This window comes from Lissotriton vulgaris, chromosome 2_1 (assembly GCF_964263255.1).
Source record: "Lissotriton vulgaris chromosome 2_1, aLisVul1.2, whole genome shotgun sequence".
Lineage (NCBI taxonomy): Eukaryota > Metazoa > Chordata > Amphibia > Caudata > Salamandridae > Lissotriton > Lissotriton vulgaris.
In genome coordinates this window covers 819,694,194-819,706,641 of record NC_141687.1, presented here as the reverse complement: position 1 = coordinate 819,706,641, position 12,448 = coordinate 819,694,194, and the positions used below count along the sequence as shown (strand labels likewise).

The following is a 12,448-nucleotide window of genomic DNA, read 5'->3' as shown; positions in this document are numbered from 1 at the left end:
CCAGTGACTGCTTCCATTTAACCTGTTGAATTGTGGGATTTGCAGTCCATACTCTGTAGTTGTTCCCTCTCATTCCCCATGACTACCAGTTGTTCCCTCCAAATGCCTCCTTTGCTCTTTGCTCTGTGCTAAGACCTGTATTTTAAGCAGTGCACCCCCAGCCACCATTTTGGGTTAACAAGTCGGTGAAACCAGTCCCCCCTCCCCCCAGCAACAGGGATATTCTACATCAGAGGGTGCTCTGAGACAGCAGTAATCTGCTGTGTGCTGTTCAAACTGTATTTAATAGGGGCTGTGCCCTTCGGTTTTTGGCCAGGAGAGATAGTAAAGTTTTATTCAAACAGTATTGTTAGAGGACAAATTTGTTCGGCCCTTACCTGCAGAAGTCCAAAGTGTGGATTAAGCCTGTCTGACTCCTAGGAGATTTCTGAATAGAGCAGTTCCTCAGTTCCACCCCCAGGCCAGCAGACCTAGGACTGTTGATTGGTTTCCCCAGCTCCAAGCAAAGTTGAGCCCTCTTGGACTTCGACTGGCACTACTGGTAGGGCTAGGGCCTCTATTGGCCGTAGAGATCAGGGTTTTCTTAAACTGAGTGGTTGGACTAGGGCTAAGTTTGGCTGCAAGGTACTGGTCTCCTACTGGTTCCAGATTTTAGGGGTAGTGTTGTGATTGGATAGTGTTAGGGCTAGGATTCCCATTGGCTGAAGGGGTCACCTGATTAATAGGGCCATAAAAGGCAAAGGCTCAGGGCGTCTCAGCCCGGGCGTCGAGACTAAGGGCGTCGAGGACAAGGGCAGTTGCCTGTTTAAGCCTGTTAAGGGTAGAGAGGACAAGGGCAATTGCATGTTTAAGCCTGTTAAGAGCGGGGAGGATAAGGGCAGTTACCTGTTTAAGCAAGTTAAGGGCATAGAGGACAAAGGCAGTTGCCTGTTTGAGCCTGTTCAAGACTGGTCGGGACCAGGGCCAGAAATGCTGGCCATTTCCCATTCAGTAATACCCACCCACAATTTATTTTTACTATAGATATGTACCTATCTTTGTATATTGCTTTGTATAAACTTGCAGAATAATTATGTTGCTAAAAAAAATAATCAGCTTTGTTCTACTTGTAATTGCTTCCATTGTGCGTCTATGTACCTCCATGTACTTGGATCTGTGTGTTACTTTTCTCTTGAAAAAACATATCCAATGCACTACCCTATTTCTCATCCTGTACCTCTATCAATATCTTTAATCTACCTATACTTACCTCCTTTATGCATCTATATACTTTCAATGTACTTATGGATCTATATATTTATCACTTTCTTCTAATTTGGCATTTCCAATGCACTACCCTATTTCTCAGCCTATACTTCTTTCATTATATCTTCTAGCCCAACTTTCTGACTCCTCTCAAACTACTTTCTACTACTCTTTCCAATGCACTATCCAGACTCTCCTACTCTATCCCTCCTTGCATCATCTGACACCTCATTTACTATACCGGTCCCCCAAAACAAACCTCTCTAAACTCTTCTGTCTGACACTTCCCCTCCAAAAACCCTTTTTACTCATCCAAAAGCCTCCTCCTACTGCTATGACCTAATTTTTCTTTTTTTAAATCCTTCACTCTTCTATCCCCCCACTATCCTTTTCAATCAAAATAACAGACTAACATGTTCACTTCTCAAATTCCATATTCCACTATACTAACTCGCCACTAATCCTTTATGGGTTTCAGAGTAGCGTGCTACTCGCCAATAAAGCGTTTCAACACCCCATCAGGGTTACAAACGCTATATAAATACAAACCTTTTTCCCTTTCCTATCCCGCCACCTACCCTTCTCTATCCAAATAACTGAATGATATATCCACTACTCAAATTACGTCATATTTCACTATACTAATTTTCTTTCTTTTTTTTTTTTTTGTCCTCATTAGCCTTTACGCCACCCATTTCCAACCAAACGATACCGCCTATGGGTTTTTTATCTCATATACCTGGACCATTAACAACCACACTAGTAGTGTCAGCCCATGACCGCCTCTCTATATATGCCACCCTTTGTAGGAGGTTGGTACATGGGTGAACTCCACCGTCACGTTGAAAAAACGCCACCGGCGAGATAGGCCAAGACCTTAATCATTGGACTGAAATTACTTACAGATCCACCTATCCCTTTACTCTAAGAGAAACACTCATCACCCAAAGTGTGCCAAAAATAATGTCCAAAATTTGCATTTGACTTTTGTCGGACCCAAAGTATCCATTTTAGCTGTGAATCTCATAGCTCGCAACCAGTCTAAAATCCCAGGAGATAAAGGGGACACCCAAAGTTTACATATCTCTCTACGGGCCAAAAGTATCCCATAAAATACAAGTTTAGCTTTATCATCTATGCTTTTTATCTGCAAATTCAACCTTCCAGTTATAATAAGTTCAGGGCTTACCTTGATAGTCTGGTCGATAGCTTGGGATAAACAGCTACTTACTTCCTCCCAAAACTCTTTAATATTTGGACACTCCACAAACATGTGTATATCTTTCTCATTGGGACTTCTACACTTTGGGCTTTCCACCAGCCCTCCAGGCTTGAACTTTGAAAGTCTATATGGAGACCAATACGCTCTGTGGAGTGTAAAAAGATGATTTCGCCTTAAATTTGCGGGTTTGACAACTTTATACAACATAGCCATAGTTACTTGCCATTGAGTGTCAGATGTGATGTCCGGCAAGCAATCCCTCCACAGAGTATCTGGCACGATGAACTCCATCCACTCCGGATCACCGACCGACCCCTGCCCTCACCACGTCTTCAACAAAGCTGACGCTGTCATCGCACCCCACCTGCGAGACATCATCAACACATCCCTCGACACCACCATCTTCCCCGAGAGCTGGAAACACGCCGAACTCAGCGCCCTACTCAAGAAACCAACAGCGGACCCCACCGACCTCAAGAATTACCGCCCCATCTCGCTCCTCCCGTTTCCAGCCAAAGTCATCGAGAAGACCGTCAACAAGCAGATGGCCGCTTTCCTCGAGACGAACGGATCCCTCGACCCCTCACAGTCCGGCTTCCGAGCCAACCACAGCACCGAGACCGCCCTCATCGCCGCCACCGACGACATCCGAGCCCTGATGGACAATGGAGAAACAGCGGCCCTCATCCTCCTAGACCTCTCCGCGGCATTCGACACGGTCTGCCACCGCACCCTAGTACGGCGCCTCAGCAACGTCGGAATCCAGGACAAGGCGCTGGAGTGGATCACCTCCTTCCTCGACGGGAGAACACAGAGAGTCCGCCTACCACCGTACAAGTCAGAGGCCACCGAAGTCATCTGCGGCGTCCCCCAAGGATCATCTCTGAGCCCCACCCTCTTCAACGTCTACATGAGCCCCCTCGCGGCCATCGTACGCAAACACAACCTCAGCATAATCTCCTACGCCGACGACACCCAGCTGATCCTCTCCCTGACCAACGACCCCGCCGCCGCCAGAGCCAACCTGCACGAAGGGATGAAAGAGGTAGCCGAGTGGATGACGACCAGCCGCCTGAAACTGAACTCGGACAAGACGGAGGTCCTCATCCTGGGCTCCTCTCCCTCCGCCTGGGACGACTCCTGGTGGCCTCCCGCCCTGGGCACCGCACCCAAACCGACAGACCATGCACGCAACCTGGGCTTCATCCTGGACTCCTCCCTCTCCATGACCAGGCAAGTCAACAACGTCTCCTCGGCATGCTTCAACATCCTACGCATGCTACGGAAGATCTTCTGGTGGATCCCCACCGAGACCAGGAAGACCGTCACCCAGGCCCTCGTCACCAGCCGACTGGACTACGGCAACGCCCTCTACGCCGGGACCACCGCCAAGCTCCAGAAGAGACTCCAGCGGATCCAGAACGCCTCAGCCAGACTCATCCTCGACATCCCACGAACCAGCCACATCTCCGGACATCTGCGAGACCTTCACTGGCTCCCCGTCAACAAAAGAATCACCTTCCGCCTCCTCACCCACGCACACAAAGCCCTACACGACCAAGGCCCGAGCTACCTCAACAGCCGAGTCAACTTCTACGCTCCCAAACGCCACCTCCGATCAGCCAACCACGCCCTCGCCGCCGTCCCCCGCATCCGAAGAGCGACTACAGGAGGAAGGTGCTTCTCCCACCTGGCCGCCAAGACCTGGAACTCCCTCCCGACCGACCTGCGCCTGACCCAAGACCACCTCTCCTTCAGGAAGAAGCTGAAGACCTGGCTGTTCGAGCAGTAGCGGCTCCCCCCCCCCCCCCCAGCGCCTTGAGACCCCACGGGTATGTAGCGCGCTTTATAAGTGTCACTGATTGATTGATTGATTGATTGACCATCCGTCGTCTCCAACATTGACCAGTACCAAAGTCCTACTTCCTTTTTATACACTTGGCTTGAGTGGATCTTCTCTTCCAATTCATTCTGAAGTCCCACGATAGTTTCAGCTTTACCAGCCCAACTATGGATTTGCAGATATTTAAATTTCGATATAGCCTGCCCCCAGATGGCCACTCCCTGACTCCACCCAACCAGCTTTCCATCCGGAAAAAGATGTCCCCATATTTCTACCTCTGCTGTTCTTAGAGGAATAGCCAATGCATCTTTAGTCCATGCAGGAGATCCTGGGCTGTCCCAAATGGAAGTATAATACCCATAATAGGGGATTTTTAGTATCCTCCTAATCCAGTACCAAAGTTCCGCTGCTTCCCGCAGTAACTTAAGACGCACTTTTTAAAAATACTTTGGATTTGCAAATTTACAAAGAAAACCAGATTCCTTATATTGGCAGCTTTTTAGCATTACTGCCAACAATACACCAATACCCGAGGTCGGTGGAGTATTTACAAGAATTCTAAGATTTTTTAACTGAAAAGCCCAACAATATAACTGAAAATCCGGGGCTGACAGCCCCCCTTTATGCAATTTTCTCCTTATCTTAGTCCATGAGAGACGAGAATCTTTTGAGGCCCATATAAATGCATTGACTTCGCTCTGAAGCTTCTTCAACCATTCTCCTTTAAATGCAAGAGGGATTGTCTCAAATAGAAAAGTTAGTTTTGGAAGAACCATCATTTTTATCAGATTTGTACGGCCATACAGATTAAGACACAAATGACTCCATCCTCGAAGCATTCCTCCTATTTCTCTCTTAATTCTTACAAAATTGATTTTTGCTAGGTCATCCAGGTTCTGAGTAATCCTGACCCCCAGATACCTAATTTTTGATTTGCATTTTATAGGGCCCGGATCCAAATTCCAACTCATAATTTACGTTTTATCCTCGTTTATGTTGTACCCTGAGACAGCTCTAAATTCTTTAGTTATTACTGATATATTTTCCAATGTCTGCTGAAGATTAGAAGTATAAATTATAATATCGTCAGCGTATAGACCTATTTTCTTGGACCAAGCTTCTACCGAGAAAGGGAGGATCTTCTCAGAACCCCTAATCTTACAGGCTAAGGGCTCTATATAAAGATCGAACAATAAGGGGGATAAGGGACAACCCTGCCTGGTGCCCCGCATTACTTTAATTGAATTAGTTAGGATCCCATTAATCAATACTCTAGAGGTGGGAGAATTGTACAGTGATAGAAGTGTATTAGTAAAAAATGAACCCAGGTCTAAATGGGTCAAAAGTGCTTTTAAACATATCCAATTTACTCGGTCAAACGCCTTAGCGGCGTCAAGCGCTATTGCTGCTAATGGAAGTTTATATGTAGAGGCCAAATCTATTGTACCTATTAGAGAAAAAGTGAGTTCCTTAAGGAACCTACCTTTAATGAAGCCTTTCTGATCTTCCTGCACTAGTTTAGGAATAACCAGACTAAGTCTATCCGCCATTATCTTTGCAAATACTTTATAATCGCAATTTAACAGCGAAATAGGCCTATACGAATTCGGATCACTTGGTGGTTTCCCAGTTTTTGCAATTAGAACAATAGTTGCCTCGTTCCAAGAGTCCGGCAACTCCGCCTTTCCTTGCAAGATATCATTAATTCACTATACTAATTTTCAACACTAATTCTTTATGGGTGCTACTCGCCAGAAAAGCGCTTCAACACCCATCAGGGGTAACAGATGCTATATGAATGCAAACCGTTCTTTCCCTTTTATCCCTCCGCTATCCTTCTGACTCCAAATAACTAAATAATATCCACCACTCAAATTACTTTCATATTTTACCATACTAATTCACCTCTAATCCTTTATGGGTTCCCGGAGTAGCGTGCCTCAACACTCTATCAGTGGTAACAAGCGCTATTTAAATACAAACCTTTTTTCCTCTTCTATCCTTCCGAATCCAAAACCCTGACTAACCTATCCACCACTTAAAATGTACTCGCATGTTACACTATACTAATTCAACACTAATCCTCTATGGGTCCGGAGTAGCGTGCTACTCTCAGAAAAAAGCACCTCGACGCCTTGTAAGAGATAGCGCTATACAAATGCAATTACAATACAATACATTTTCTAAGGCAACCCTCCTGGTCTCTCTTGTGATCCCAGTTATTTCTGTCACCATCTACCATTCTGCAGTTTCCCTCATATCGGGAACTCTGGGGAGGAGTTACTGAGTGATATCAGGGAAGTTTTTATAAGGTCCTTAGCATATCCAGCAATACAGAAACACTTAACTTTTTGTTGGAAAAACTTTGTTTATGGCATCATTGGAAGCATTTTTTATGGACAGTGGAACTGTGCTGCATTGCCATTTGGGAGAAATGAGCACCACCCCACTAATGGAGTCATTTTCAAAATGTCAAAAGTTTTGTCCTCCGTTACTTATAGGAGCGGAATGCCGTACTTTTCTCCCAAAGCAAAAATGGCATTAAACGTGCTGAATACCACTTTCTACGCATTTCACGTCATTTTTACTGCTTCCCACATATTCTAAATTACCACCAATATAGTATGTATGTGAGTGATGAAATAACCAAATATTAGTGTAGGACTTCTAAATTGTTCTAAATAACAGCATATCAGAGTAAGGTGAACTTCCAATTTAAGGCCTGGCTAGACTGCGCAGCTCTCTGAATTGTTCATATTTAGCAATTCTTTAAAATATGCATAGAGTGGACTTTTGTTGGCCCTCCCAGAGTAGTGTTCTCATTGAATCAGCTGGAGATACCTCATTCTGCTTTCCAGGTAGTGCTTCCATTAGAATGCACTCGGGATTATTCTAAATCTGAAAAATAAACTCAACTAAGTTGTTCGTCCCATTCAATTCCTTTTCTCCTATATGCATTCTACACAGAATGCAATATTTTTGCCTTTTCCCTGCATTAGCAAAGCTAGTAGGACTGACTTTAATGTAGGAAACAACATCCGTGCTTTCAGTGCTTGCAAATAGCATTTGTGAATGCCTATGTTTACATTTGTTGGTACATTAAAACTCAAGCTATCAGTTTTGCCATTGCTTGTTCTAATTCTCTGCATCTCTTGACATTAGCTCCTATTCAGTTATCAGACTGGTGAAGCTCCCTATAAAACGTGTTAATGAGTGAGGTGCTCTTGTTTGGATCCGTAAAAAGCGGGTCGGTCAAGGAAGCAGATTGTACCCCTGCAGAACCTTGTAGTGTCTAGTTTGCATCATAAAAATGAGAGCAGGCAGAGTAGGGTAGTGACGGGGAGGGACTCACGTGGGCAGAATGGTATCTTTACACAACGTTCTTTTCGCTGAAGTCTATGGAGGTTTTCTACCCACTACACGATGGTGCCATGGTCCATTTAATTGGTATAAAATAGAAATGTAATTATCTTAGTCCCCATAAAGGTTCCTTTTCATATTTAAATTATTTGTTCTGTCATTGACATTAATTGCCATTCCTGCTGTAATGCTGCATATTTGCTACTCGAAGCGCTGTAACATATTTGTTTATGAAATATTTCCTGATTTTCTGTTTTCATTTTTTTAGCTGATCCTCTTGTTGGAAGCATAGCGACTCAGTATTTGACAAACAGAGCAGAACATGACAGGATAGCAAGACAGTGGACCAAAAGATATGCTACATAAATCGGACGCCTCGTGCAGTGTGAAGGGGCAGAAGGCACCTTTACAGTGTGCAACAGATCTTTATAGCCTATAAAACGGACTTCTGTGTACATGTTATACTGATTCTACTCTGCTTTTAACCTGTGAAGACTGGGATACTGCCCATAAAAAGGTAAATGCTATCGAGAGTAGAATTTTGTAGATGTAGAATAGTTACGTTAAAATGCCTACTTGCAAGTCTTGCTTCTTTGGGATATCAAAATGTATTTTGTGATGTTAAGGATACTGTTCCTGAAGTCAACCAAATATTATGGTGCATTTTAGCCTAATTCATTATCTGTATGAAGTTATAAAATGTAGATGTAGATGATTAGGAATTGTCATTTGTATTAAACCCAGATCTTGTTTCAATTATGTGATACATGCTGTTGCAAAAACTGTTTTATCTGTCAGTTTGTATTGAAAGGATTTAATTTCCCTTTGTAGCTCAAAGAGCCCCCAATATATCATCCCAAACACAATAAACATGTTCGCTAACGTGTGGTATTTTATCTCTCATTCAAATTGATTTTTTTCTTTCAGTTTAAAGGCCTTTAACGATGGGTTGGGAGGGTTTATGCAAGTTGAAGGGCAGGGAGTGCAACTGAAAAACATCAAATTATTTGCATGCGCTTTGGATGTCAACAATGAGGTGTAACACGTCAATGTGTAGTTTAATGTGGTATAAACTACTTGTACACTTTCAAGGTAGAGAAACGAACCAAATGTATTTCACACAGGAGCATGAAATTTGCATTTTAATTTTTACCCCAGAATGTAATTTTAGAAAGTATTAAAATAAGTTGGCGAGAGCAATGGTGGGAATAAAGGAGGGGGGTATAGTAGAAGATATAAACTCATAAAGATATTGTGCTGTCTGAAAAGGAGGCCTGTACCAGGCAACAAGAAGATTGAGCAGATAAGATATGTGCACTTTATTACTGCAATATGTAAGAGCGTTTGTGATTGAGATTCTTAAATATTATGGGAAACATTGTGTTCTAAATAAAGCATGTTAACGTCATAGGCATTGTTAACCAAAGCAGATTGTATACGGCTTTAACCGTTTTGATGTCTTCCATTGCAGGACTACTGGCCTCCATTGAAAATGTGAACGTTTAGGTTACTGCTTTGAGTACTCAAACCATCCCCAGTACGACCACCCACGACAAGACAGGGTTATAGGCTGGTGTGGTTTTTTGTTTTTTCCATCAGTAACTTACTCTGCCTTCCATTCACGCATATATTCCCCAATATTTCTTTTAAAAAATAATTATTTATATGGATTTGCAGAGATACAAGACTTTTAGATCGGTTATTTCCCTGTTTCGTGTTAAGGCATTTTCAACAGTTCTGTGGTTTCAGGTTTTCTTTAGTGTGATTTGTAGTTACCTGGCCTCAAATGGTTTCTGGTTCAGTAATTCGAGTCATTTCCCCTATATTCTCCTCCTGTGAACACAACTGCCTCGACGTCAACAGCGAGGGCAATCTAGTATGCTCTCTGCATATTATTTACCACCCACCAGGGGACAACCTCACCTTCACTGAACACCTCATGGACATTATCACAACAAACTCTGGTCGACAAAACACACAAATATTCCTTGGTGATTTCAACCTTCATTGGAACGATCACAACAACTCTGTGGTCAATAGTCTCAAAAACGTCCTCCGTGCTCTAGACCTCACCCAAATCTGCAACAGCCCTACTCACGACAAAGGCTCTATCCTGGATCTAATCAACTCCAAAGGCGACTCCACCCAACTCGAGTCAATCCAACCCTGTGACTGGTCTGACCACCACATTATCACATTCTTCATCAATGAAAATGTGAAACTCAACCCGGTTCAATCCACCAAACCTAAGGTCTGGAAAAGAGACCTGAAGAAACTCAATCCCAACTCATTACCTTCTCCCAGTTACAATCTTCTCCTATCCCCTACCGGCGCCTCCGACGTTCAGCCTCTCACCGACCTCTACCTCAAGTCGATGACCTCGATAATCAACGAGGTTGCCCCCCTTCAGTTAAAGTGGGTCTCCTCTAAAAACTCAAAACCATGGTACGGCGGCCTGCTTAACGAACATAGACGAGCTATGAGACTGGCTGAACGGAATTGGAGATCAGCCCCTTCGGCTATGCACCTTAAAACACTAAAGAAAAAGAGAAACGCTTACTTTAGAAAAATCAAGCGCTCGAAAGCAGATTTGTTTAGCCACCAGCTTGACCAAGTAAAAAACCGGCCAAAAAAACTGTTCGAGTTATTCAAAACTCAACCCAAGGAAGAACCTCAACGACTACATAACACAACTAGCACTCTACCGTCCTGTGAAGAATTCTCTACTTTCTTTAACCTAAAGACAGATAACATCAGGAATGATCTCCTCACTGATCTAAGCCTATGCTCCAGCCCCCTCAGCAAAACACCCATTGAACTAAAAAACAAGGCTTCATGGTCGTCCTTTGATACTTACACAGAAGAAACTATAGGCAAGTATCTCAGTACTCTGAAACCCTCCAATCACCTCACTGACCCTCTACCTGCAAACGCTGTAAAGGACTTCATCCCATTGCTTCTCCTGCTTTGGACCAAAATTATTAACAGCTCACTTCAACAAGGATGCATCCCGGACTCCCTCAAAGTGGGACAAGTATCACCCATACTAAAGAAACCCACAGCAGATCCTACCGACCTAAACAACTATCGCCCTATCTCCAATATCCCTACCCTGGCCAAATATTTAGAAAAATGTGTACTTCTCCAACTGACAAAACACATCAAGCACTTTGACCTCCTCAACTCACACCAATCAGGCTTCCGAGCAGGCCACAGCACAGAATCAGCCATGACACACATAATTGATGACGCGCTTCAAATTCTTGATCAGAACGATACCTGCCTCCTCATCCTACTCGCCCTCTCATCAGCCTTTGACACGGTCAAATACGAGAACTTACTCGATCTGCTGAATATCAGAATGGGTCTATCGGGGACAGTACTCAAGTGGTTTACCTCCTTTCTTCATAACCGGACTCAGAAATTCAAGATTAACAACACTATGTCCACACCCGTTCCAGTAACACTAGGTGTCCTACAAGGATCCTCCCTATCCCCAACATTGTTCAATCTAGTCATGGAACCACTCACCGCACTGCTTCAAGCATCTAATGTGCAATTTCACATGTACGCAGATGACACCCAACTCTACCTTAAAATACAAACCCCTGAAGACGTCAAACTGCTCAGCACAACGCTTAGGAACACACAGACTTGGCTGGCCGTGAATCATCTCAAACTTAACGCTCTGAAAACGGATTTCCTCCTAATAGCACCTCCTGCAAAGTCCCCTTCACTCAGGCTTGGCTTAAACATCTCACTGGCCTCAACATCCAACCTATCATCGTGGATTCAGCGAAATCTTTAGGCTTAACCCTCGACTGCAGTCTCAATATGCAACATCATATCAGGAATGCAACAAAGGGAGCTAATTTCCAAATCAATACTTTGAGGAAGCTGAAACCCTTCCTCCCAGCCAATGACTTCAGCACCGCAGTCCAAGCCCTAGTTATCCCTCGGGCAGATTATGGAAGTGTCGCCCTCTTTGGCCTCCCCATATCGACAACCGACCCCTAGGAGCCTCTATTAATGCTGCAGCGAGACTTATCACTGGATCAAAAAAACGCTCACACATCTCTCCTGACTTAAAATCCCTGAATTGGCTGCCATACGAAGCTAGAATACACCTGAAATCGTGTGCATGGCACACAAGGGTATACACCACAACTCGCCCAGTTACCTCGCTCAGAAATTGACAATTTCGGGTGGTTCAAGAGCCACAAGAATCACAGAAAATCTTTTGAAACCACAAAGATTTCACAAGAAGAAAACTTATGAACGCTCCTTCTCAGGGATGGCACCCAGGATCTGGAATGCCCTCCCTCCAGAAACCAGACTTATCTCTTCCACGGCATTCTTCAAAAAAGAAGTAAAATCGATCCTCTTGGCTAAGAAAATCTCGAGACTCGTTATTTTTCCTTTTACTACAATGTCTGGCCTGACCACCTATGCACCGTTGTTACCTTGCCTTGTTCTCTATTGATAACCTTCTGCTCTTCTTTGCACAAAACGCCTTGTTAATTATTCTTTGTCTTTATATCCCATATGTGTGTAAAGCGCTCTGATATCTGTGAGGATCTTGCTCGCGCTCTATAAAACTTTCAAAATAAATAAATGAATCTCTGGCATATCTCCACCATAGATCACATCGGCTCTCTCAGCCCATTGCACCAAGAGATTGTGTCCACCTAAGTCGGGATGCTTTTTTATAGGCACACAGCAATTCCTGAATCTGCTGACCTTTTCTTGTCTGAGAAAGAAAATCACCATTGTTCCGA

The 12,448-nt window shown here is 43.9% G+C and overlaps 1 protein-coding gene across 1 annotated transcript in view; it reads left to right on the top strand.

Moving 5' to 3' along the window:
- UBE2E3 (ubiquitin conjugating enzyme E2 E3) overlaps positions 1–8,566 on the top strand; it is a 221,953-nt gene extending 213,387 nt beyond the window's left edge. Inside the window, exon 6 of the mRNA XM_086956222.1 lies at positions 7,939–8,566. Coding sequence (XP_086812348.1) covers positions 7,939–8,036 — 98 coding nt within the window. The 3' untranslated portion in view covers positions 8,037–8,566. The remainder of the gene's footprint in view (positions 1–7,938) is intronic.
- The last annotated feature ends 3,882 nt before the right edge of the window (positions 8,567–12,448 follow it).